The sequence below is a fragment of the Onychomys torridus genome, chromosome 19 (genome assembly GCF_903995425.1).
Source record: "Onychomys torridus chromosome 19, mOncTor1.1, whole genome shotgun sequence".
NCBI classification, from domain to species: Eukaryota; Metazoa; Chordata; class Mammalia; order Rodentia; family Cricetidae; genus Onychomys; species Onychomys torridus.
Genome location: NC_050461.1, coordinates 36212244 through 36234838, shown reverse-complemented (window position 1 = coordinate 36234838; position 22595 = coordinate 36212244). Strand labels below are relative to the sequence as shown.

General features: G+C 43.1%; 1 protein-coding gene across 2 annotated transcripts; it reads right to left on the bottom strand.

The window, feature by feature from the left end:
- Positions 1-60: 60 nt before the first annotated feature.
- On the bottom strand, positions 61-15559 carry Hebp2 (heme binding protein 2). 2 transcript variants are annotated; one of them, XM_036168736.1, is made up of 4 exons: positions 15232-15559; positions 14632-14767; positions 13730-13910; positions 61-272 (listed from the first exon to the last, which is right to left on the bottom strand). In XM_036168736.1, the coding sequence occupies exons 1-4, from the start codon at positions 15331-15333 to the stop codon at positions 167-169; spliced, it is 525 nt and encodes a 174-aa protein (XP_036024629.1). In that variant the 5' UTR covers positions 15334-15559; the 3' UTR covers positions 61-166. The 2 variants fall into 2 exon arrangements, with proteins under 2 accessions (XP_036024629.1, XP_036024628.1); XM_036168735.1 differs by lacking the exon at positions 61-272 and adding an exon at positions 8773-9663.
- Positions 15560-22595: the final 7036 nt, after the last annotated feature.

Genomic DNA, 22595 nt, shown 5'->3' with positions numbered 1-22595 from the left:
TAGTATTGGGATCAAAGTGTGCAAAGTATTTATTTTACTATGACGTCCTGGTGCCCCTTGCTCCATTCCAGGTGTGTGTATCCAGAATCAACCACACTCTTCCTTTTTCTCATGGTGGTTACATGAGCGTCTGCTGTGGGTTGCTATTGACAACGTGTGGCAACATCTAGAAGTTGAACCACACAGGCCAAAGCATCACCAGGCTTCCTATGCAGAACCCTCGATGCCGTTTCACATACATCTTCCAGGGAAGAATTAAAACTCTTCTCAGTCTGTATAGAAAACAAAGCACTTCACACAGCCACAAACTACGACATGACATGTGGCCCCAGGGATACCACCCATCCCTGCTTTGGGTCAATTTTCAACCACATGGGGGCACACAGATCATTTCTTGTAAATCTTAGAAAGGTCATGTTGGGTTTTGCATACCTAAAAGATATTAGAATGTATGTAGATATCCAAAATCTTGAACTTAATATATCAATATTTGTTTGAAGGCAAGGTGAACAGCATTAGAACTAATTATAAAATGATTTTAGATCCCCATTTTAAAGATATTTATTAGGTTTCTAAGTTTGTTTTGAATAAAACAATTATAATGTCAGTATTTGAAACTTTTTTGTTTGTATGTGCATTTAAAATTTCTTAAGTTTTCAAAGAAGTGTCTATTATATGTTGAACATATTTTTCCTCATACCACATCTCTTCCCTCTTCTCTCTACCTCCCATTTATCCTCCTGATCCCTCTGGGTTATTTCTACTTTCTATGTAACTGTTCTGCTACAGAATCCTTGCGTACTTTACTGTATATGAAGTGAAAAGCAATGAGACCCAGACGGTGCTGGGGGTGGGGGAAGAAAGAAGACAGAACATCACAGGCATTGGGTAGTTTCTCAAAAGACATCAGGAAACACACCGGAAGAGAGCATCCCAAAGCATGAGTGATGGTTGGACCAGTCGTTTAGTTGGTGTGGTTTGTGGAGGGATGCGGTTTCACAGATGTGGGTTATATACAGGGCAAGAAGAATCTAGACTCATGGCATGTCCTCGGCTTTGCTGCTTTTCCTGGAGTGAGGACCACTTCTGCTAGTGAGCTAGGTCATACTCCAAGCTTCACGGGAGCAGAGTGGATGATGGCCCTTCTCATGCCCAAAAGCTAGAAAGCACCAAGGATAAATTTCACTTCGTTTTTCTAAGGATTAGAGAGAAATAAGTGAGTATTTGGTCTGTCTGTTGGGAACAGTCTTAACTTTGGGTGCCTTGCCATTCTTTGAGTATTTCCGGAGAATTTTAATTGAAATCTGTCACCTTTCATGTGGGGGCAAGAATGAACACACATACACACATACACACACACACACACACACACACACACACACACACACACACACACATTTGCTCTCCATATCCACGAGTTCTGTATCCATGAAGTCAACTAAATACAGATCAAAAAATAACTGAAAAGAAGGATGGGGTGGGCTTGCCTTTCGTGAGTGAGGCTCGTATTAGACATTTTATAACTGTTCATTTGAGGAATTACAACGACAAGGGGAAAAAAGGCATTTCAGTGTCTCCATTATCTCTGCCCACAGGTGGTACACTGCACTCTGTAGCTGGTATGCTGGGAACCAGATGACATACCAGACAGATCCCATTGTTTGTATATGAATGTTTTCCTCAGCCTACATGCAAATAAGTGTTTATATTGGTGAGAGTCCATCATTTGCATCTTGTGATGGATGTTGCTAGCTCTGCCAACTTAATAATGCATTGATTCTTACAGGATCCAAATTTGGGGCACAGTACCACTTAAAGTCTCATGTTTCCATCTCCCTCAACATCCTCTAGCACTCCAGTACTCCAGAAGCTATCAGTTCAGTCTCATAGTTAGTACAATGAACCTGCACTGCAGTTCTTCCATTGCATGAGAGAGGGAGAGAGAGAAAATGCACCCACATACACAGATGTGCATGGATGTGGAGATCATTGGTTTGATGCTGAATGTCTTCAGTTGCTCTCCATCTTGGTTTTTGAGACAGGGTCTCTCTTTGAACCTGAAGCTTGATTGGGCGAGGCTGAATGGCCAGTGAGCACCAGGGATCTGCTTGTCTCTGTAATTGTTTTTACAATTTTTTGGGGGGGGCACCACCCAGTTCACAAATAAATCACACAGAGGCTTATTCTTAATTATAAATACATGGCCTTAGCTTGGCTTGTTTCTAACCAGCTTTTCTTAAATTATCCCTCCTACATTTTGCCTCTGGGCTTTTTCCTTTTCTTCTGTAAATCTTACTTTCACTCTTACTCCATGGCTGGCTGTGTGGCTGGGTGGCTCGCCTTTAGCGTCCTTCTCTCCTTGCTCTCTGGCTCCTCCTTCTTTTCCTCCCAGATTTCTCCTATTTATTCTCTCTGCCTGCCAGCCCTGCCCATCCTTTCTCCTGCCTCGCTATTGGCCGTTCAGCTCTTTATTAGACCATCAGGTGTTTTAGACAGGCACAGTAACACAGCTTCACAGAGCTAAACACATGCAACATAAGAGAACACAACACATCTTTGCATCATTGAGCAAGTGTTCCACAGTATAAACAAATGTAGCACATCTTCAAATAATATTCTACAGACCAGGCCCCCTTGACCATCACTTCGAGGTTAGCATTACATGATCACCACACCTAGCTTCTGCACTTCCTGTTGCTACCTGACCCATCATGGTTTCATCATCCACATTGTTCTAACAAGCCAGCGGAGATCCACCTCAGTCTTTCCTCCCAGTTTTTCCAATGGTTCTGGTGAATAATGAAGTCCTGTCCTCATATGTACTTCTCTGATGGGGCGTCTGTCTCACTGTCCCTGTTCTAGCATGCCTTCTTCCCTGGTCCTTCCATTCCTTTCTCTGCTGTGTGCCCAACAAATCTTGGCCTTTCAATATTTCTGTTACTTTTTCTAAGCTTTTAGGAGCCCACTGTATGTAGGCTGTGAGTTTGAACTACCTTCTGGGGCTTCTCATGGTGTTAAATCCTGTTTCCTGAAAGATATCCCAAGAAACGCCCTCTTATTTAGTGTTACAAACCTGATGTCTTTGATCAAGTATCCTCAGAACAATGCTTCTCAACCTTCCAACGCTGCGACCCTTTAATACAGTTTCTCGTGGTGTTGCGACCCCCCCCACCCTAAATTATTTCTTTGCTATTGCATAACTAATGTTGCTACTGTTACGAATTGTAATGTAAATATCTGTGCTCTCTGAGGGTCTTAGGGGACCCTTGTGAAGAGGTCATTCAACCCCCAAGGAGGTCATGACCAGGTTGAGAACCACTGTTTTAGAATGTAGTCCCAGGGGTATTCTCCAGGAAGACCCCCTTCCAGGACTTGGTGATCAGGCTCTGCAGCATCTTTAGCACATAGCCACTTATTCCTTAACCAGAGGCAGCACAGCCACAGCAGGTTGTGATGGAGTTTAAGTCTGGTTACAAACCTAGAAACCGAGAGAAGGGGTGGGGCCAGTTCTCGAGGGGCGCCTATTGCTCTATGGAGGAAAGAACGTCACACCGCCTTTCCTTATGCTAGGGCAGAGGAAGGAGTCGGGTAGTTCTGTATTTTCATGACCGAAAGTGGGCCTGGGGTATAATGTGACCTCTCAGCTTCTTGCTCCTGCCCCAATGCCAGCCTCTTGCTACCATGCTTGGACTCTTATTCTTTCTGCTGGAAAGGTAAGCCCACATGAACCCTTTCTTCTGTAAGCTGCTTTCAGTCATGATGTCTTATCACAGCAACAGAAAAGGAATGAAAAGGGGAATTCAAGGACAGCCGGTGTTAGAGACCTGGGCTTTTAAAAAGTGGGGGAGAGGTTATGTATCCGCCTGTTCTCACTATGTTTCAGCTTCCCATGTTTTATTCCATCTAAGCATTGCAGATCAGGACATTGGCTGGAAGCTAGCTAGTTTTACCATCAGAGTCCACACTTGACCTTCAGATTTTTCTCCTTGGCTAGATGGGGTGAAGGACTGGTAATAGTTGATTTTGTGTGTGCATCTGTGCCTGTGTGTATATCTGCATATTTGTGTGGGGGAGTGCATGTGTGTATATGCATGTGGAAGCCAGGAGCCCACCTCAGGTGTTATTCTTCAAGTACTGTCACCTTAACTTTTGAGACAGTGGTTCCCATTGGCCTGAAACTCATGAAGTAGGCTAAGCTGGCTGACCGAGCCCCGGGGATCTCCCAGAATCCACCTCCTCATCAGTAGGATTACAAGTGTGAAATACCACACCTGGCCCTTTTAAAGTGGATCTTGGAATTGACCTCAGGTTCCTGAGATTTTGTTTGTTTCTTGAGGTGCTGGGGATAGGGCCTAGGCTCTTGCTTATAGTGAGTGTGATGGTTAATCTTGGTTGTCAACTTGACCCATCTTGGAAGAGGGAATCTCAATTGAAAAAAATTACCTTCATCAAATTGATCTGTGGGCATACCTGTGAGGACATTTTCTTGATAGCTAGTTGTGTTGATAGAGGAAGGCCCAGCTCTGTTTCAGCCTCCCACATTTGATTCTGTCTAGACATCGCCGATCTGGACATTGGCTGGAGGTTAGCTAGTTTTACCATCAGAGTCCACACTTGACCTTCAGATTTTTCTGCTTGGCTAGGTGGGTGAAGGACTTGTAATAGTTGATTTTGTGAGTGCATCTGTGCCTGTGTGTGCATCTGTGGGCATACCTGTGAGGACATTTTCTTGATTGCTAGTTGAGTGCCCAACTGTGAGCAATGCCAACTCTGGGCAGGTGAACCTAGGCTGTACAAGAACATTATCTGAGCTGGCCAGGAGTAGCAGCAAACCACTAAGCAGTGTTCCTCCGTGGTTTCTGCCTCATGTTCCTGCTTTGAGTTCTTCCCTTGACCTATCTGAAGGTGATTCTCTACCACAACCCCAAATCTCAGAAAACAAGTGGCCATTCTCAGGACGCTGTAACATGGGGCAGTAGGAACAATGTAGGAGGAAGTTTCTGTCCCACCAGTTTCCAAATAACCAACACAGAGACTTAATATGAATTATAAATGCTCAGCTAATACCTCAGGCTTGTTATTAACTAACTTTTACATTTTAAATGAATCCAGATTTCTTCTCTTTGCTTTGCCACATGGCTTGGTACCTTTTCTCAGTATGCATGCCCATCTGGCTTCTCTCAGCGTCTCCTTCCAAATCCCAGACTCTGTCCCTCTTCTTCCCAGAATTCTCTGGTTCTTCAGCCTAACCTTATCAGGCCTCGCTATAGTCAGCTTCTTTATTAAACCAGTCACAGTGACATATATTCACATAGTGTAAAGGAATATTCTACAGACAAATGACAACTTCACATCCCTAACCCCACTTCTAAACCAGGCCACTCAGTAGCATCCCAGCTCTGGAAACTGTACCTCCTCAGCCTCAACTCAATCCATAAATGCTTTAGAAAGCCCTTTAATCCCTGAACTCTAGGTTTCCTAAAACCCCATGTAAGGTCAGCAGTTTTCTTTATCCAAAGAGTCTGTGCCCTAGAAACCCAGCTATCCCATTTAGCAAGCAGCATGTACAGCATTTTAGTGTGGGCACTGAACACGGATGGCTTCTTTCTTTGCTCTGTCACATCTACCCAAATTGTACCCTCTGCCCTCTGGCTTTTATCATTCTCATCTCCCAAGGTTCTTCTTCAGAAAGACCTTCCCTGGCCATGCTTTGTCCCAGCCACACAGCCTTCTATGTCTTTGTCTCACAGGCTCATTTCAACTCTCTCTCTCTCTCTCTCTCTCTCTCTCTCTCTCTCTCTCTCTCTCTCTGTGTCTGTGTGTGTGTGTGTGTGTGTTCATTTATATGTGAACAGGCCCATAGGTGTGTGGGAGCACGCATGAATATGTGTGTATATTTGGAGGCCAGAGAACAATCTTGGCTGTCTTCTCATCAGGGCATGTTCACTCTGGTTTTTGTTGCTTCTTTGTTTGGTTGTGTTTTTTGTTTTGTTTTGTTTTGTTTTTGATTTTTTAAAGATTTATTTATTTATTTATTTATTTAGTTAGTTAGTTAGTTAGTTAGTTAGTTATTATGTATACAGCATATATGACTGCAGGCCAGAAGAGGGCACCAGATCTCATTGAGGATGGTGGTGAGCCACCATGTGGTTGCTGGGAATTGAACTCAGGACCTCTGGAAGAGCAGTCAGTGCTCTTAACCTCTGAGCTATCTCTCCAGCCCTTGTTTTGATTTTTAGACTAGGTCCCTCATTAGCTTAGAATTCACCAAATAACCTAGAGGCTGGCCAGAGAGCACTAAGGCTCTGTCTGTCTCCAATTCTCTAGCATGAGCTTCCCAGCCCATGCCACCATGTCCATCTTTTTTGTTGTTGTTTGTTTGCTTTTATTTTTAATGTGGACATTGTCCAGAGGTCCTCCTGTCTCTATAGCAAACATTTTACTGAAGGAAGTCTATGTCCAGCAATCCTCACATCATTTCTTGATAGCACTTGACATAATTTCAGCTCATCTTATTTCATTGAACTTCCTCAACTGTGTAGGAAGCAAAGTCCATTGAGATGGGGCCCCCATGCTTCATGAACATGACTGTATTTTCAGCAGGCAGCTGGACTCAGTAGATAAATGAACCATGTTGCTGAATAGCAAGTCAGTCATGAGCGACCATGAGCACTGTCCCAGGAACATAGTAGGGACTCCATAGTTACCTGAACCATGAAAATAAATGCCATGTCAGGGAACTACTTGTGTGTTGGGCGAGGCAGATTAGAGATTTTTAAGAAGCTAAGTGGTAACTGTGAAGAGATGAGTAAATGCTATGAGTTTCGATGAGTTCTTTTCAAAGAACTATGTTTTCAAAACCCTGACTTACCTGGGAAGACACACATGGTTGTGTGGAAAGTGAAGGACACATAGGACTGGCCACCTTCATTTCTGAGATGTGACCTTATAGTCCAAAGCTCCAAGGAAGCCTTTGGTCAACTCTTTCCAGGGCAACCAGATAAAGAGGCAAGGTGGTGGGGTAGTATGAACAAGCAAGCTGGGAACTGTCCTATGTAAGAGTCAAGAAAAAGTGGGATTTCTTGTGGGGGAATCAGGTTTCCAAAACTGGAGTCTGTTTTGGGTGCAGCAATTGGGGGCACTGAGTTTGCAGAGAAGACAGGATCTCATTCATGGAGCATAATTAGACCAACAGCAAAGAAGACTGAGACTTAGAAAAGAAAGTCTAGGGCTGGAGAGATGGCTCAGAGGTTAAGTGCACTGGCTGATCTTCCAGAGGTCTTGAGTTCAATTCCCAACAACCACATGGTGGCTCACCATCATCTATGATAAGATCTGATGCCCTCTTCCTGCATGAAGGCAGAACACTGTACACATAATAAATAAATAAATCTTAAAAAAAAAAAAAAGCCTAAACATATCTCCCATCGATAAGAGGGAAGACACAAGGAGAAATGTTAACACAAAGGATGCTTCATAATCAGTGTAAGCCATGAAATGAACCAACTTGATGCTGTGAGAAACACTATCTGGACCTACCAATTTATGTTTGACACGATTTTAGCTTGTAAAAGAAGAGGAAAATGGAATTCATTGAACTTAATGGGACAAAAATTAGGTTTTTTGGAACATTTTTCCATTTTAGCCATCAGAAATAGGTTCCTCTCATTTAAAGTGGAAATTATGCATGTTTCATACAGGACTGCTGGTTAAATACTGGAAATATTTGCCTCCTAACAATAGACGTTAGTGATGTGGACTTTCATCAGTAGCAGAGACTAAAGGCATCCCCCAGCTAGTGATCATATATATCCATGCTATAAAAGTAATTTCTTTTTGGCAAACATAGATATGTAAGAAATCAATAATTCAACATGCAACTCAAGGAAATAATGCTGAGAATTAAAGCTTTTTATCTTCAGTAATTAAAAAAAAAACAGAAATGTAGCTTGTTTTGAATCAAAAACAACCATCTCAAAGGTTTCTGTGCAGGAAACAAATTACCTCAGTTGGCCTGTTAAGGGAATGAAAGAAAAAACCAGGTCAACCTCTGCCCTTACAGTTTTATATGGGGCAACATACCTAGTTTCCCCTTCTATAAAATTATGATGCTCACATGTGGATTATTCTGAGGTTTGACTGTGAGGATTAAAGTGAGGCATTCAAAATAGACTACCTAGAGACTTGTAACTATGGGGGCAGATCATGGTCTAGAGCAGCTAGGGGTTGGGACTGCTTTGGCAAACCTCTGTATCCAAAATTATTTACATTATGATTAATAAAAGTAGCAAAATTAGTTATGAAGTTGGAGGGGGGTCACCACAACATGGTAGCATTAGGAAGGTTGAGAACACTGTCCTAGAAAGTTTAATTTTACAAAAACACCTTATAACATTAAAGTTGGAGGACTCTCATGCATCATTTCACCCGATCCAATCTACTGGCTCCTAAGCCTCCTTTAGGAATTTTCTCAACAAGTGACTATGTGGTCTCTGCTCACACAGTCAATGAGAAGTAGAATTGTGTCATTTATGAGCAGTTTTAATTACCAGGACATTCCTGAAGTCTAACCTGCTTTTCCCCCTGCTCTGAAAGCCGTCATCCCAGGAGCCCACATCAGCGTGAGAGTCCTTCCTATGACAGCTGCCTGGAACCTGACTGTGACTTGATCTTCCCAACAATAAGACCTGACAGCCCAAGGAGGCAAGGCTTTCCAACCTCCTTGATTTTGCAGCAACCCACACTTGGAAAGAATAAGAATTTCCATAAAACCTCTAGAAAGACTACATGCAATACTTCAAAAATTCAAATTAGATATTTGGGTGTATTTTTTCAAAAGGCACACTTGTCAAGTAGCAGAGGAAGTCGCGTCATTTCATCAGTGTGTTCTCTTTCTCCAAATTCTGTCAGCACTTGAAGGTAAGAGTTTTCTTTATGCCGAGACCAGTAGCCGGATGAGGGCATGGATTCAACCGAAAAACGTAATCGAGGCAGCAGACTATTTAATTTGACTTCTACACAGGACAAATCTTGAACATTTTTATTGCTATTATATGGAAGGTAGAGCATTCAGATGTCCTAAGTCCAAGCAGAAGAAGGCAACTTGATGATGACAACCTGATAAGAGGGAAATGGCATGGCATGGCATTGCCCTGGATCCTCACAGAAATAGAGGCCACCTCACTTAAGACCCATTTATAGATTTGTCTTGGTACCTGAACCTAAATAAAGCTTTTCAAAAAGGCACACTGGAAATAAGCATGATTCAGGATGGTATCTAGGGTAAGACACCCTAGAATAGCAGTTCTCAACTTGTGGGTTGTGGCCCCTTTGGGGGGGGGTCACATATCAGATACCCTGCCTATCAGGTATTTACATTATGAAGACACTAGATACTTCACTTAAGGTGCTGTTGATGTCTGCATTCAACAGGAGTTCGGCCCCTGGCAATGGGCTTCGTTTTCTTACTCATTTTCTTTGGAGGGCTCATTTGTCTGAATCAGCCACACTTCGTTATTTCTATCAAGTAATTGGAAAGGACTACTGTAGCCAGCAGTATAAAAGACCCTTTCGTTGAAAACTTTTCCTTCTTCCCTCAAAATGTTTGCTAATGTTAAAAGTTGTTCTTGATTCCTTTGGCCACTGCAGAATCCGTCAAAAGACCTACGGAGGAGAAAGTGATTGCGCATGAGTGATTGTACTATGGATACCCATGTTAATCTGAGATGAACAGCAGAGTCTGGAGCCCTAAAGGCTTGATGAAGTGACTTCCAGGCAGCCACTGACCTTCCTGCTCAGGCTCATGAAGCTCACTTAGGAGAGACCCAAGGAAACTCTCAAGTCCCATCCATTGACATATTGAAATTTACATCTTCTGGTGCAGACTAATGTATACAAAAGTCATCCTAGGACCTTATTAAAATGTACATTGAGGGAGCTAGAAGGATGGCTCAGAGGTTAAGGGCACTGGCTGTTCTTCCAGAGGTCCTGAGTTCAATTCCCAGCACCCACATGGTGGCTCACAATCGTCTATAATGATATCTGATGCCTTCTTCTGGCCTGCAGACATACATGCAGGCAGATCACTGTATACATAATGAATAAATAAATCTTAAAAAAAAAAAAAATAAAGTGTACATTGAGGGTGTGTAGGATAGGGCCCAAGTGCATTACTAGGAACTTCCCAGAAACAAGTTGATGTTGCAATTTAGACAACATGCAGAAACCCCTTCAGATACTTACCCCTCTTCCACACTCCAAGTCCCTCATCTCCTTCCCCAACCCTCTGTCTCCCTTCTTTCTCTCTTATATGCAATGCAGGCTGCCCTGAAAGTCACTATGCATTAGGGAGTCTTGCTATATAGCTCAGGCAACCCTTAGAGGCACTGTGTTGTTGTGGGCTATTTGTACATTGTGTGAAGATGTATTGCTGTGATTGGTGTAATAAAAAGCTGAATGGCCAATAGCTAGGCAAGAGGAATAGGTGGGATTTCCAGGTAGAGAAAGGAAGAGGAAGAGATAATCAAGGCACAGGAGAGATGCCAGCAGACACAGAGAGAAAACAGGAGGTGCAGGATGGCCAAAAAATAAAAAGCCTCATGGCAAAATGTAGATTAATAAAAACAGGTTAAGTTATAAGAGCTAGTTGGGAAAGCCTAAGCTAAGGCTGAGTTTTCATCATATTATTAAAAGTCTCCATGTCATTTGTTAGCTGGTTGCCCAAAGAGAAACTTGACCACATTATGTAGCTGGTGCTAACCTCAAGTTCATGATCTTTGTAACTGAGCCACCCCAAAGCTAGTGTTACGGAAGTGTGCCACCAAGCTGGACTTCTGCATGCCATGCTTCTTTTGCTCTGTTGTTGTTGCTGCAAACTCTGGGATGGAGTCTTAGTTGTTCAGGCTGTGGCAGAACTCTCAGGTTTAAGTTAACTTCTGCCTCAGCCTCCCAAGTACCTATAAGAGTGTGTATACTATAAGTGTGTATAAGTATAAGAGTGTGTCAACAGACCTGAGTCAGACACTCAATTAAAGGCTTCCTTCTTTGCCCTCTTCCAGGCCAAAGAGAACAAAGTAGGTTGCAGATTAATATAATATAATTTGGATGTCTACATATTCATAGTCCGATGAAATAGATAAACATTTGACAGCATCGTCTAAACATCCTGAGAAGTATTTTAACAGAGACAGGATCAAAGGGCTCTCGGAATACTAAGGATAGGACTCAGTCCAGGTTAGTAGGTGTCTCCTGAGTTGGTCTTAGAATGAAGGATGGTTTTCCTGAACAGAGGGAGGGATGAGAAAAATAAAAATGGCCGCATACAAAGCACAGTCACAGGGAAGAAGAAAATGAGGTCCAAAAAGACAGCTGAAGCCAGAAGCAAGAACTTTGCTTATTAACCTATGACCTTTTGGGATGATGCTACTGGATACTGAGCAGAAAGGAATCTGATCAGATCTGGGTAAGAACTAGGCTGAGAGACAGGAGTTCAGAGGGATGGAGCTGTTATAAGGATGGGAAGGGAAAGAGAATAAAAGTTTGGTAAAGTGCATAAATAAAAGTATCCCGAGATGAAGTCACAATAACACATTGACCTGCTGAAGTATAAGACACGCAAGTACAATGGTTTTTACTTAGAAGGTTAAAAATGAGGAACAAAAAGCATTTTTAATATGCTTCATTGGTATAAGTTTTCTTATAAATGTGCCAATGCAAAAACAAAAACCAATCAACCAACCATCCAAACAAACAAACAAACAAACAAACCCATCTGGCAGCCTCAGATGAAACAGGATCCTTCAAAGAAAAGCAAAGACCTTGTCTATTCTATTCAACAATGTCTCCCCATACCTAGAGGCATGCCAGCAGATGGCAGTAGCAAGGACTGGGCCACCACAGACAGTCTCCACTCCAGCTATCTCTAATGGAACTGTGAGAGAGGGCACACCACATTAGAAGAGTGACTGGGATGTAATTGTAGCCTGGTAGAATGAATCTACAAGGAGGTGACTCTAAATCAATGCTTCTCAACCTTCCTAATGATATGGCCCTTTAATACAGTTCCTCATGTTGTGGTGACTCCCAAACCATAAAATCATTTTGCCGCTACTTCATAACTGTCATTTTGCTACTGTTATGAATTGTAATGTAAATATCTGACATGCAAGATTGCTGATATATAACCCCAAAGGGGTTGCAACCCACAAGTTGAAAACCACTGCTCTAAACCATGACAACTTTGCTGGGCTTGGGGCCACCCAAAGTCAGGGGAAACAGCTGTGTGGGCCATCAAGGGCCTAATTCCTGTCCTGTAAAGCTTTGGAGGTCCAGCCCCCAGTCCAATGGACCTGGGGGACGGTGAGGGCAGAGCCTTGAGTCAAACAGATTACAGGTCTTGAGATTTGGGTCTTGAGTGAGGCCCATTACTTTTTCTTCTCTATTTTCTCATTTGGAATGAGGATATCTCTCCCATGCATGTTGTGCTTTGGAAGCCTATAGCTTGTTTGACTTTACAGGCCCACAGCTGGTGAGAATTTGCTTCAGGATGAATCATGCCTTGAATCTCAGCCAGATTTTATTTGGATGATATTTAAATGAGTCTTTTGAGTCAGTGCTGAAATGAGCTAAGATTCTGGTATTGCAGAATATTTGTTTACACTGTGTGAAGATGTGTCACTGTGATTGGTTTAATAAAGAGCTAAATGGCCAATGGCTAGGCAGGAAAGAATAGGTGGGACTTCTAGGGAGAGAGAGGGACTCTGGATGAATCTAGGCCCACAGGAGAGATGTCAGCAAGACACTGAAGAAGTTGGACATTCCGTACAGAGGAGAGGTGACCGAGCCATGTGGCAGAACATAGTTTGGTAGAAACAGGTTAATTTAAGTTATAAGAGCTAGTTGGGGAAAAGCCTAAGCTAAGGCTAAGCTTTCACAATTAATAATAAGTCTCTATGTTGTTATTTGTGAGCTGGTGGCCCAAAAGAAAGTCTGACTACATTCTGGGGCTAATGGAATGGAACTGAATGTATTTTGATGAGAAAGACACAAAGTTCAAGTGCTTAGGGACAGAATGTTGTGGACTGAATGCCTGTATCTGTCAAAAATTTATATTGAATTCCTAATCACAAATGTGATGGTTTTAAGAGCCTCTGAAGGGTGATTAGGTCATGGGGGTTGAGCCCCCACGAAAGGGATTATCATCCTTACAAAGAGGATCAATGGTGCTCATCAGAACCAGAAAATGGTCTGTCCCTGGCCAGTCACTAAATCTCTCGGTGCCTTGAACTTGAACCCAACTTTTAGAAAGAACTACAAAACAAAAACAAAACCCCAAATTTCTGTTTGTTATAAGCTACGGAATCTATACGATTTGTCGCGGTCACCCAAACAGACTAAGATGACATCATATACTGTTTTTTGAAGGTATTATTATTCAAGTCTCCCTAGATTAGAGGAAAGGGAGGCCCTATGTTCTGGGTGATATAATTTGTGCTATGTTTTATATGTGGAAAGTATATAATACACTTCCCAGTAAATAGATTACATCTTGAAATAGACATCAGTGACATTTTAAAACCGAGCCAGTAGGAAAACACCATGGACGCATTAGACTATACTGATGGAAGGATGAAAAGCCTGTTGCAGGAGCAGGGTAGGAGCTGAATGGTGAATGCACCCAGGTAAAAACCAGGCTAGCAGTCAGCAGGGCTGTGAATTACCTACCACTTACCGCACAAACACGGTCATTCCAGCTCTGTCTTCAATGAAGACATCTGACTCTGAAGGCCGGGGTGGATCGGATTGCTGCTCAGAGGGCACACACAGGGAAATGGTAATGGTAGACTCACTGAAAGGGCCAGAGCCGGGCTCCACACAGCTTGTCACTGGAGCCGTGAGCCTCATTTTCATCTCTGCATGGTGGGAAATGAAAGCATGTGTGTGTATGGCTACTGGGAGCTTTTCAATCTACTTTTATGTGACTTTCTTGATTTACTTTACAGCACCCACATACATATGTACCCTTGAGATAATGTCTCATCTTTCAAAGAGGGGTGGGGATGGAATGACGATTATTCATAATCTACAGTAAACATTTTCTGTAGCGTTGTATTCTGGGGTTAATGAATTCTATTTTTTAAAGGGGAAATTGCAGAAAACACGGGCCAATTAATCATCTTTGCTTTACAACTCAGAAAATGAGGTCCTATAGGATAAGAGACCTGAAAGTTACACACACACACACACACACACACACACACACACACACACACACACGGGGTGGGGGGAGAAAGAGAGAGAGTATTAATGACTTGTGGCTCATTCTCTTGCACATTTTCCTGTCCTGGGGTATGACTAATTATCATTCACAAGTTGTTAGAGACATTTGCCACAGGTCAGGACTTTTCCCTAGTTACAGAGCCTCATTTCATACAACAAAAATTGGGGACGAGCAGAATTGAAAAGTAGAACCTAGCAACAGCATCTTCCTCTCTGCTACCACTAAGGTTCCTGAGGCCAATCGTGTATAAAAACAGTAAGGTTTCAATGGTCTGGTTATTCATTCTATGACAAACGAGACTTCTTCAGTAAGTTTAAACTCAATAGCCTCAGGATCTCAGAGGTTACTTTTACCTTTCTCATTTTTGCCTTGAATGTAGCCATTCAATTTTGTGAAGCCAGTCTGGATGGCTGAATCCCAGTCCATAGACTCCACACAAGTGCTGACCCACTTGGCTGGTCCGTAGTGTCGGATCTCATAACTTCCAGGCTAAAATGGAACACAGAAAATTTCGAGAAACAACTCCCAGACATCGGGAGGTGAGAGTCAGCGATATGGGTAACCTTAATCCCTAGTCTACCAGGAGACTGCGGGCCATGAGACTGTTGGGGCCACGAGGTCTAGCCTGAGGTTCCAGTCTTTAAGACAAGAAGGGCCTGCCTCTCTGGAGATCTCCCTATGGGATGGGGTAGCTTATACTGCCTTAGGGCCCGGTTCAAAGAAACAAGCATCTCTTATATAGAACTGATGGGTCTCCATTGCAACTCCCTACTTCCCCCACCCCAGACAGGAAGTGGAGCATGACTCTCACCTGGGGTGGGGGAGGGGGTCAGGTAAACAACACATCTCCTGCCTGGTTTAAGCAGGGTCTAAAATAGTCCTTTTTACTTAACTCTATGGGACTCTTCGATCTCATAATAAAGCAACCCTTGCGGGCCCTAAAAGACACCTACCTGGGGGTCTGTGTCCTCCGGAGCCTTCCAGCTCGGCATCTCCACGACCGGCTCCACTGTGTCCTCTGCCGCCTCGAGGTCTGGCTCTGGCTCCTCGGCCATGGTCAGGGACAGTTCCCAAGGGGCGCGCGCCTGGGTCGTCTGTCCTGTCTGTGTGCACAAATCGCCTTGTTCTGAGTCCCCGCCCCCGGATGCACCGCCTTGCAACCCGTACTGGGGTAGGACACTCCTGGGTCTGAGCCGCGAGGGGGCGTTGTGATCCCGAAGAGAGCTGGCCGCGCCCCTCTGCTGGCCTGTCGTCACCCGGTTCCCCTGCAGAGTCCCTGCCGCCCAGGTCCTGGTTTTGCAGAGCCGGGCTGTGGGTAGCAGTGGGCGGGGCCTGAGCCGGGGCACACTCAGTTTCTGTGGAACCGGTCCGGGCACCTCTCCCTAGGCTGCGGACGGACACTGCCAGCTCCTCTGCAAAACCAGTCTTCTCCCCGACACAGCAGGGGACCACCTGCCCCTCTGGGGCCACTTGGCTGTCAGGGCTCAGAGACTACCAGGAGCTAGCGCTATTGACTCTGACCCCTGCCGTGGGTTAGACTCTAGGGTCCAAACTGGGATCAGCAGCCCCATGTATACCTGTAAGGCAGCCAGGGTCCCTGAACAGTTTTCGAGGCTCCTCAAAGTGGAAAGTCAGTGGAGGGTCAGAGTCTTTGGGAGGAGACTCGGGCGATTGCTACATTGACCTTTTCCAGAAATGATCTGAGGTACTTAGACATCTCATCAGCACTAGGGGGTGGGCAAGAACACACAATAGTGCCTTTTTAGATATTTTCCTTAGGTTTCTTATTTTTTCCAAAAGATTTATTGGAATAAATTCATGTCTATTTCAGCCTTTTATTTTCTTTGAAATTTTTAGACCTGTATGCAATTATATCTTGATCATATCCACTCCTCCCTCTCTCCCCTTCATCTCCCTCAAAGATTCCCCCCCATCACATCTCCCTCCCAATTTCAAATCGTTTTATTATTAGCCCACTGAATTCAGTTAGTGCAATTTGCATGCACTCCAACAGAAATTATCCTTTGAGGCACTGGGAACCTACCAATGCCCACACTCCTAAAGAATAGCAAATCTCCACGTCCCAGCAGCCGCTAACTGAAACTGCTCTTGGGGTAGGGGACTCACAGGTCCTCCTTACTCATCTCTCACATGTATGTGTATTAATTTACCCCTACTATTCAATGAACCAAACATGGTCGTGCACCCCTGCAATCCTGGCGCTATGGTTTGGAAGCAGGAAGCTCAGAAATTCGAAGTGACCCTGACTACACACCAAGTTTGAAATGACTACCCCCCACCCCATCCCCACCCCACCCTTACTCCACCCCCAACCCCACCCCTGGCTTTGTGAGAATGCCTCAAAAACAAAATCAATAATAATAATAAAGTATACTGCTTAATGGCTTTTAAGTATATTTATGGAGTTATGCAACCATTACAATGCTAGGACTTTTTTTTAATCAATGCCCCATCTCGGCCTTTAGTCTTTACTCAGCCCTTTGCCAGTTAGTTTTTTCATTGTTTGTTTGTTTGTTTTGTTTTGTTTTGTCAATTTGGTATAAACTAGGGAAGAGGGAACTTCAACTGTGAAAATGCTTCCATCAAACTGGCTGGTAGGCAAGTCTATGGGGGCATTTTCTCTGATTAATGATAAGTGTGGGAGGGCCCAGCCCAACTGTGGGTGGTGCCACCCCTGGGCAAGTAGTTCTGGGAAATATAAAGAAGATAATTGGGGCTGGGAGTGGTGGCATACAAGGCTTTAATCCCAACACTCCACTGAGGAAACACAGGAAGGTGTCTGTGAGTTCGAGGCCTATCTGGTCTACAAAGTGAGCTCTGGCACAGCCAGTGTCAACAAACAAACAAAAAACAAGAAAAGGAAAGAAAGGTAGCTGAAGCCTGGGAACAAGCTGTGTTCTTCCGTGGACTCTGATTCAGTTACTGCTCCAGGCTGTGGACTCCCCTCAATGATGGACTGTGGTGTGGAAATGTAAGCCAAATAAACCCTTTCCTTCTCAAGCCACCCTTGGGTAGTGTTTTGTTATGCAACAGAAGGCAAGCCAGGACACTGATTTCCTAATTCCTAGAGTCATCCTCTAGGAAGCTGCTAACTTGCACTTATCTCTGTTTGGATGGTTTGGTTGGAAACCCAAAACTCTAAAAAACAAAACAGAGGGCTTGTCCACTCTGCACCTCCCGTCCTGGTGAGTGACTCTGTGTTTGTGTCATCTCTGGAAAATGTCCAGGAACTGGGATGCTGTAAGAGTCTCCCCAAGTCACCAAGTCCACACCTACCTTCTGGACACTTCATATGAGTAGAATCACGGCAGTATATACTCCTTGTGATGAACTTCCTTTGCTTAAAATATTTTCAGGGTTCAGGCATGTTGTAGCATCACTTTTTTTTTATGTTCAAATAATGCCTTTTATAAACATTTTGTTTAGCAATTAGTAGTTGGCAGTTAATTGAGTTGTTTCAATTTTGGGCTGTTATGAATAATGCTGCCATCAGCATTTGTGCAAGGAGGGGCAGAGGGAGAGAGAGAGGGAGAAAGAGAATGTGTGTGTGTGTGCGTGTGTAAAAGTGTATATTGTAAAGATATATAAGTGTAACAATATACATATATATGGAGAGAGAGAGAGAGAAAACACAAATTGTGTATTGGTTTCTGTGTGGACACAGGCTTTTTATTTCTTCTTGGGTGGAATTTGTGGGTTCAGTGGTGAGTCTTAGAACTGCCAAGCTGTTCTTCAACAATTTGACACTCTTACCAGCAGAGTATGGGTGCTCTATTTCCCTACCTCCTCAGCAGTCACGTGGCTTTGAAAATTGTATTTTGTGGGTATGCTCTCGCCTTTGTAGATGTGATTTCCATTAAACAAAATTCGGTGTTTTACAGTGTTCAACTCAGTGGCGTTTAGCACATTCACTAAATTGTAAACCCAGCACCACTGTCTAATCCCAGAACAGTCTACCACTGCAAAAAAGCAACCCACAGAACTGAACGGTCACTCTCCCTTCTGACCCACACCCGTGTCCCAACCCCATGGCACCCAACCGATCTTTCCTTTTCTTTCCAAGTCACGTTTGGGTAGTGTTTTTGTCACAGCAACAGAATGCTGTGTTCCATAGATTTGCCTTCTCTGAGCATTTTGTATCAAAAGAAGCACATAGTGTGTGATCCACTGTGCCTGGCCTCTTTCACTTACTGGGGGTAGTGTTTTCAAGCTCTACTCTTGCTACGGCCTGGATCAGTCCTCTGTTCTTGCTCACTGCTGAAAAATAGCTCATTGTTTGGGCCTGGTGTTTTAAGCTACTTTCTTTGCCCTTCTCCACCCAGACTGTGCAAAGATCTCAAGTCACACACTGCTGTCTAGGTGTTACACCAAATCTATTATTATTCAGAGTTAAGCTTGAATTATTTAGTGCAAACTCAATAATGAGCTTTGACATATTTTAGAAATTTTGCCTTTTTGTATTATCTGTGCATCAGATATGGGCTATTGTTTAAGATGGCCTCAAAAAATTGAGAAAATAATATTTTATTGCAGGGTTATTTTTTTAAAGAGAAAAAGGAAGTAATGTACGATGATATTTTTTTTTCTTTTAATCTGTAGAACATCATTTTTGGGGAGGGAGACCATTTGATTGGCAGAAAAACAAGCCAGTTGTGGAGGTATTCTTGTTATACTTGTGAAATCTGCAGCTCATAGAGATGCCAGCAGGTCACCAGGATACCTTTCTATTTCTGAAAATGGTGATTGGTCATATACAAGAGCAGAAGAAAGGCAAGGTTTATTCCAAATTAGTGGGATTGTATTTTAGAACAAGTTGAATAAAATCTAGAACAGTCATCTTTTATAGCTATGTTATAAAAATCATTAAGTTTCTTACTGGTAAGTTATGGTTAAATTGTTAAACCTCACCAAAGTTTTATGTGACACCACAAAGTATTTATTTACTTAAATAAAAGTGTAGTGGGGTCCCTTAATATCAAGGGGTCTCCACTGTTAATCCCAACTGGGGAAGGAAGTACCAGGTGCCTTTCAACAGTCACTGTAGCTGGATCTTTAGGTCTGTGGTAGTCACATTTCACACCATCCCCATGAGTACTGAGATCACTGAATCCTGAACCTTTACTATAGGGCAATACAGAGTAGGTTCCTGTGAAGTTCTGACTACATTTTTGTCAACCAATCAGTACCTTACTTGTTTTATAAGATGCCCTACTAAATGTATATAAATGTGTATGTACACACACACACACACACACACACACACACACACACACACACATTGTTGATTTATAAACAGTGAACTCATGACCAATAGTATTTTACCTTATGCCTGAATGAGGCATCTCTAGCACACATAACTTCTCCCCCAGGCTTTTTAACAATCTTCTCTTGCACTGAGGAGCAATAGTCAGTGACTACCTGGAGGCCCTTGAACACAGAAAGAATGCATGGAGGAGGAAGCCGTGACAGTGAGTGGATTGTGAATAGGACATTGTTAGAATATGAGCTCTGTAACAAGAAGGCAGAGCTGCCTCTCTGATCTTAGTGAGGAAGGTGTGCACTGGGCAATCCAGAAGTGTCCTTGCTCTGTGCATGTCCAGGAGAGACTGGAAAGTATCATGAGACTGACCTTTGCTGTCTCCTAGCAATTCCAAACTCCTCTACATTCCTTCTACAGAGTAATCCCAAGGGCTCCCAAACCACATGCCAGGCTCACCCCAGTATTAGCTCCATTCTTCGCTGTGTCGGTTACTTTCGTTGGTGCTGTTTAAAAAACACTGACAAGAAACAGCTTCTGGGGTTGATTTTGGCTTAGAGTTTGTGGAGCTACTGCATGGAGATGGTGGAGAGGGCATGCTCATAGGAGAGCAAGGTGGTTTGTGGCATTGTAATCTACCATCAGGAAACAGAGAAGATGGAAAGTGGGGCCAAGCTCTAAAACTTCAAGCCAACCTGCCCTTCCGTGGCCCACTTCTCTAGTCAGCCTCCACCCCCTAATGGTTCTACAGTCTCCCAGACTGACGCCATTGGCTGGAGACCAAGAGATCAATCTCATGCGCCCCTATGGTGTATGTTACATCCAAATGACAGTATCAAGTATTTGGATAATTCCAGCCCCTTCCAAGGAGTCACTTCCAGATACCCTAAAGTCTTCGTGGAGGCAGATCCTAGGGGTCCTAGAGGAGATGTAGGCTGTCCCTGTGGTGCCTACAGAATCTGTGAGGATAGGAAAAGAATAAGAGGGGCTGGGGAAATGGCTCAGTAGTTAAGAGCACTGGCTGCTCTTCCAAAGGACCCAGGTTCAATTCCCAGCACCCACATGGCAGCTCATAACTGTCTGTAACCCCAGCAATGTGACACCCTCACACAGACAAGTGTGCAGGCAAAACACCAGTGCACATAAGATAAAAATAAATAAATCATTAAAAGATAAGAACATTTTTATGATACTGGAGTGATGTGATTTTTTAGAAGTTATAATTTGATGAGCATTTACTCTGGATGAGGCTGTGGTTGGTAGGTATTGAAGTATTTTATCAATAAATAAAGGTTTTCCCCCTGGCCTTCACATGTCTTAATGTGAAGTCATTTTTTTTCACTGTGGGATAATGTTTTTGCCCACACACCATAATTACATATTTGATTGTTAAAATTGTTTCTACCATCTCAAATGCAGTAATTATAAAGTAATTATGAGTGGCTCCTTGGTATATTAGCAATAAATGTAACTTTTTCTCTTGGTTGGCATCTTTAGTTTTGATGAGAATTATGATACTTTTCCATTATTTAGACTCTACACAACCTATGAGGCTCATTTTTCACTGAGCACTTGCTCAGCAAAAGATAGATAATTGCTTGATAAATGATGAATGAATGCCAAGAACAGAATTTAGTAGATACATAGATAGCCACTGAATGTTTTTAGGAGCACCTGTGAACAAACCACCTTTTTATGCACCACAGGAAATGGAGAGAAATGTGTTGAATCATGGGGTGAAGGATGAGAAAACTGAAATCTAAAGGTGCAAATGCTTTTACAATTGAAAACATTGATTTTAGTCAGAGTGAGACTTGTATGACAGCCATATTTGTTTTAAAGGGTTTGGGTCTTGGGGACCAGGGAGATGGCTCAGTGGTAAGTATGACTACTCAAGCATGGATTCCCAGCATCCACATAAAAGTGGTGAGCAGGTGGGCGGTGGTGGTGCATACCTTTAATCCCAGCATTTGGGAGGCAGAGGCAGGTGGATCTCTGTGAGTTCGAGGCCAGCCTGGTCTCCAAAGTGAGTTCCAGGAAAGGTGCAAAGCTACACAGATAAACCCTGTCTCGAAAAACCAAAAACCAAAGGAAAAAAAAAAAAAAGTGCTGAGCATCCATAATCCCAGCACTTTGGGGCAAGACAAACAGATCCTCAGGGCTGGCCTGTCTAGCTAGAACAGGAGCTCAAACACTGAGAGACTCAAAACATAAGGTGGAGAGTGACAAAGGAAGACACTGGTCTCTGGCCTCCACAGGCACTTGTGCACTCATGAACACACATGCATGCTCATACACACAACACACAAGTTTTAAACAGGGTTCCTGCTTCTGAGAAAAATTAGACTTTTAAATATTTCACAACCAGATAGTGTATGTTTTCCAAGTGTATGCATTGAGAGGAAACCTAGTCCTTGAACATCTAGGAGAAAATAGTTCTAATAATAACTTGATTCAAGATAGATTGCTAAAGACTTCAAGCAGCGAAGTGAACCTTCCACTCTTCAATATGGAGCTTTCAATGTAGCTGTAGATTCATCACACCATGTTTTCACTGGGACACACTAAAGAATTGGCTCTTATTTCCATATTCTAGACAATGATTTTTATAAAACAATACATTTGTTCTTATGGATATTTCTTCTTGCTCAGTTTACTTTGAGAAAAAGCATCTCCCAAGAATGAGCCAGCAGGAATCAGGTTGACCTCTTGATGACCTCTATAGAACTGAAGTGTTACAATGTTGCACTGTCTGTTTCCTCCCAACATATACACAAAACAGTCCATTCTAAGCCTGTTTATGAATACTACATAGTGTCTCTCAGGTCATCCCATGCCTGAGTATTTTGGGGTTTGCTTGTAGGAGCTCAGATCTAGACAGATATACAGAGGTGAGTGGTGATTGAGAATTGAAAAGGTTCATCAGAGATGTCTAGGACACTAATAGCTTCTCAAGCTGTCTTCCAGTAAAGGCTATTTATTACTTCTAAAAAGCATTTCTAGGTGGTTGGAGAGATGAGTCAGTGATTAAGAGCACTC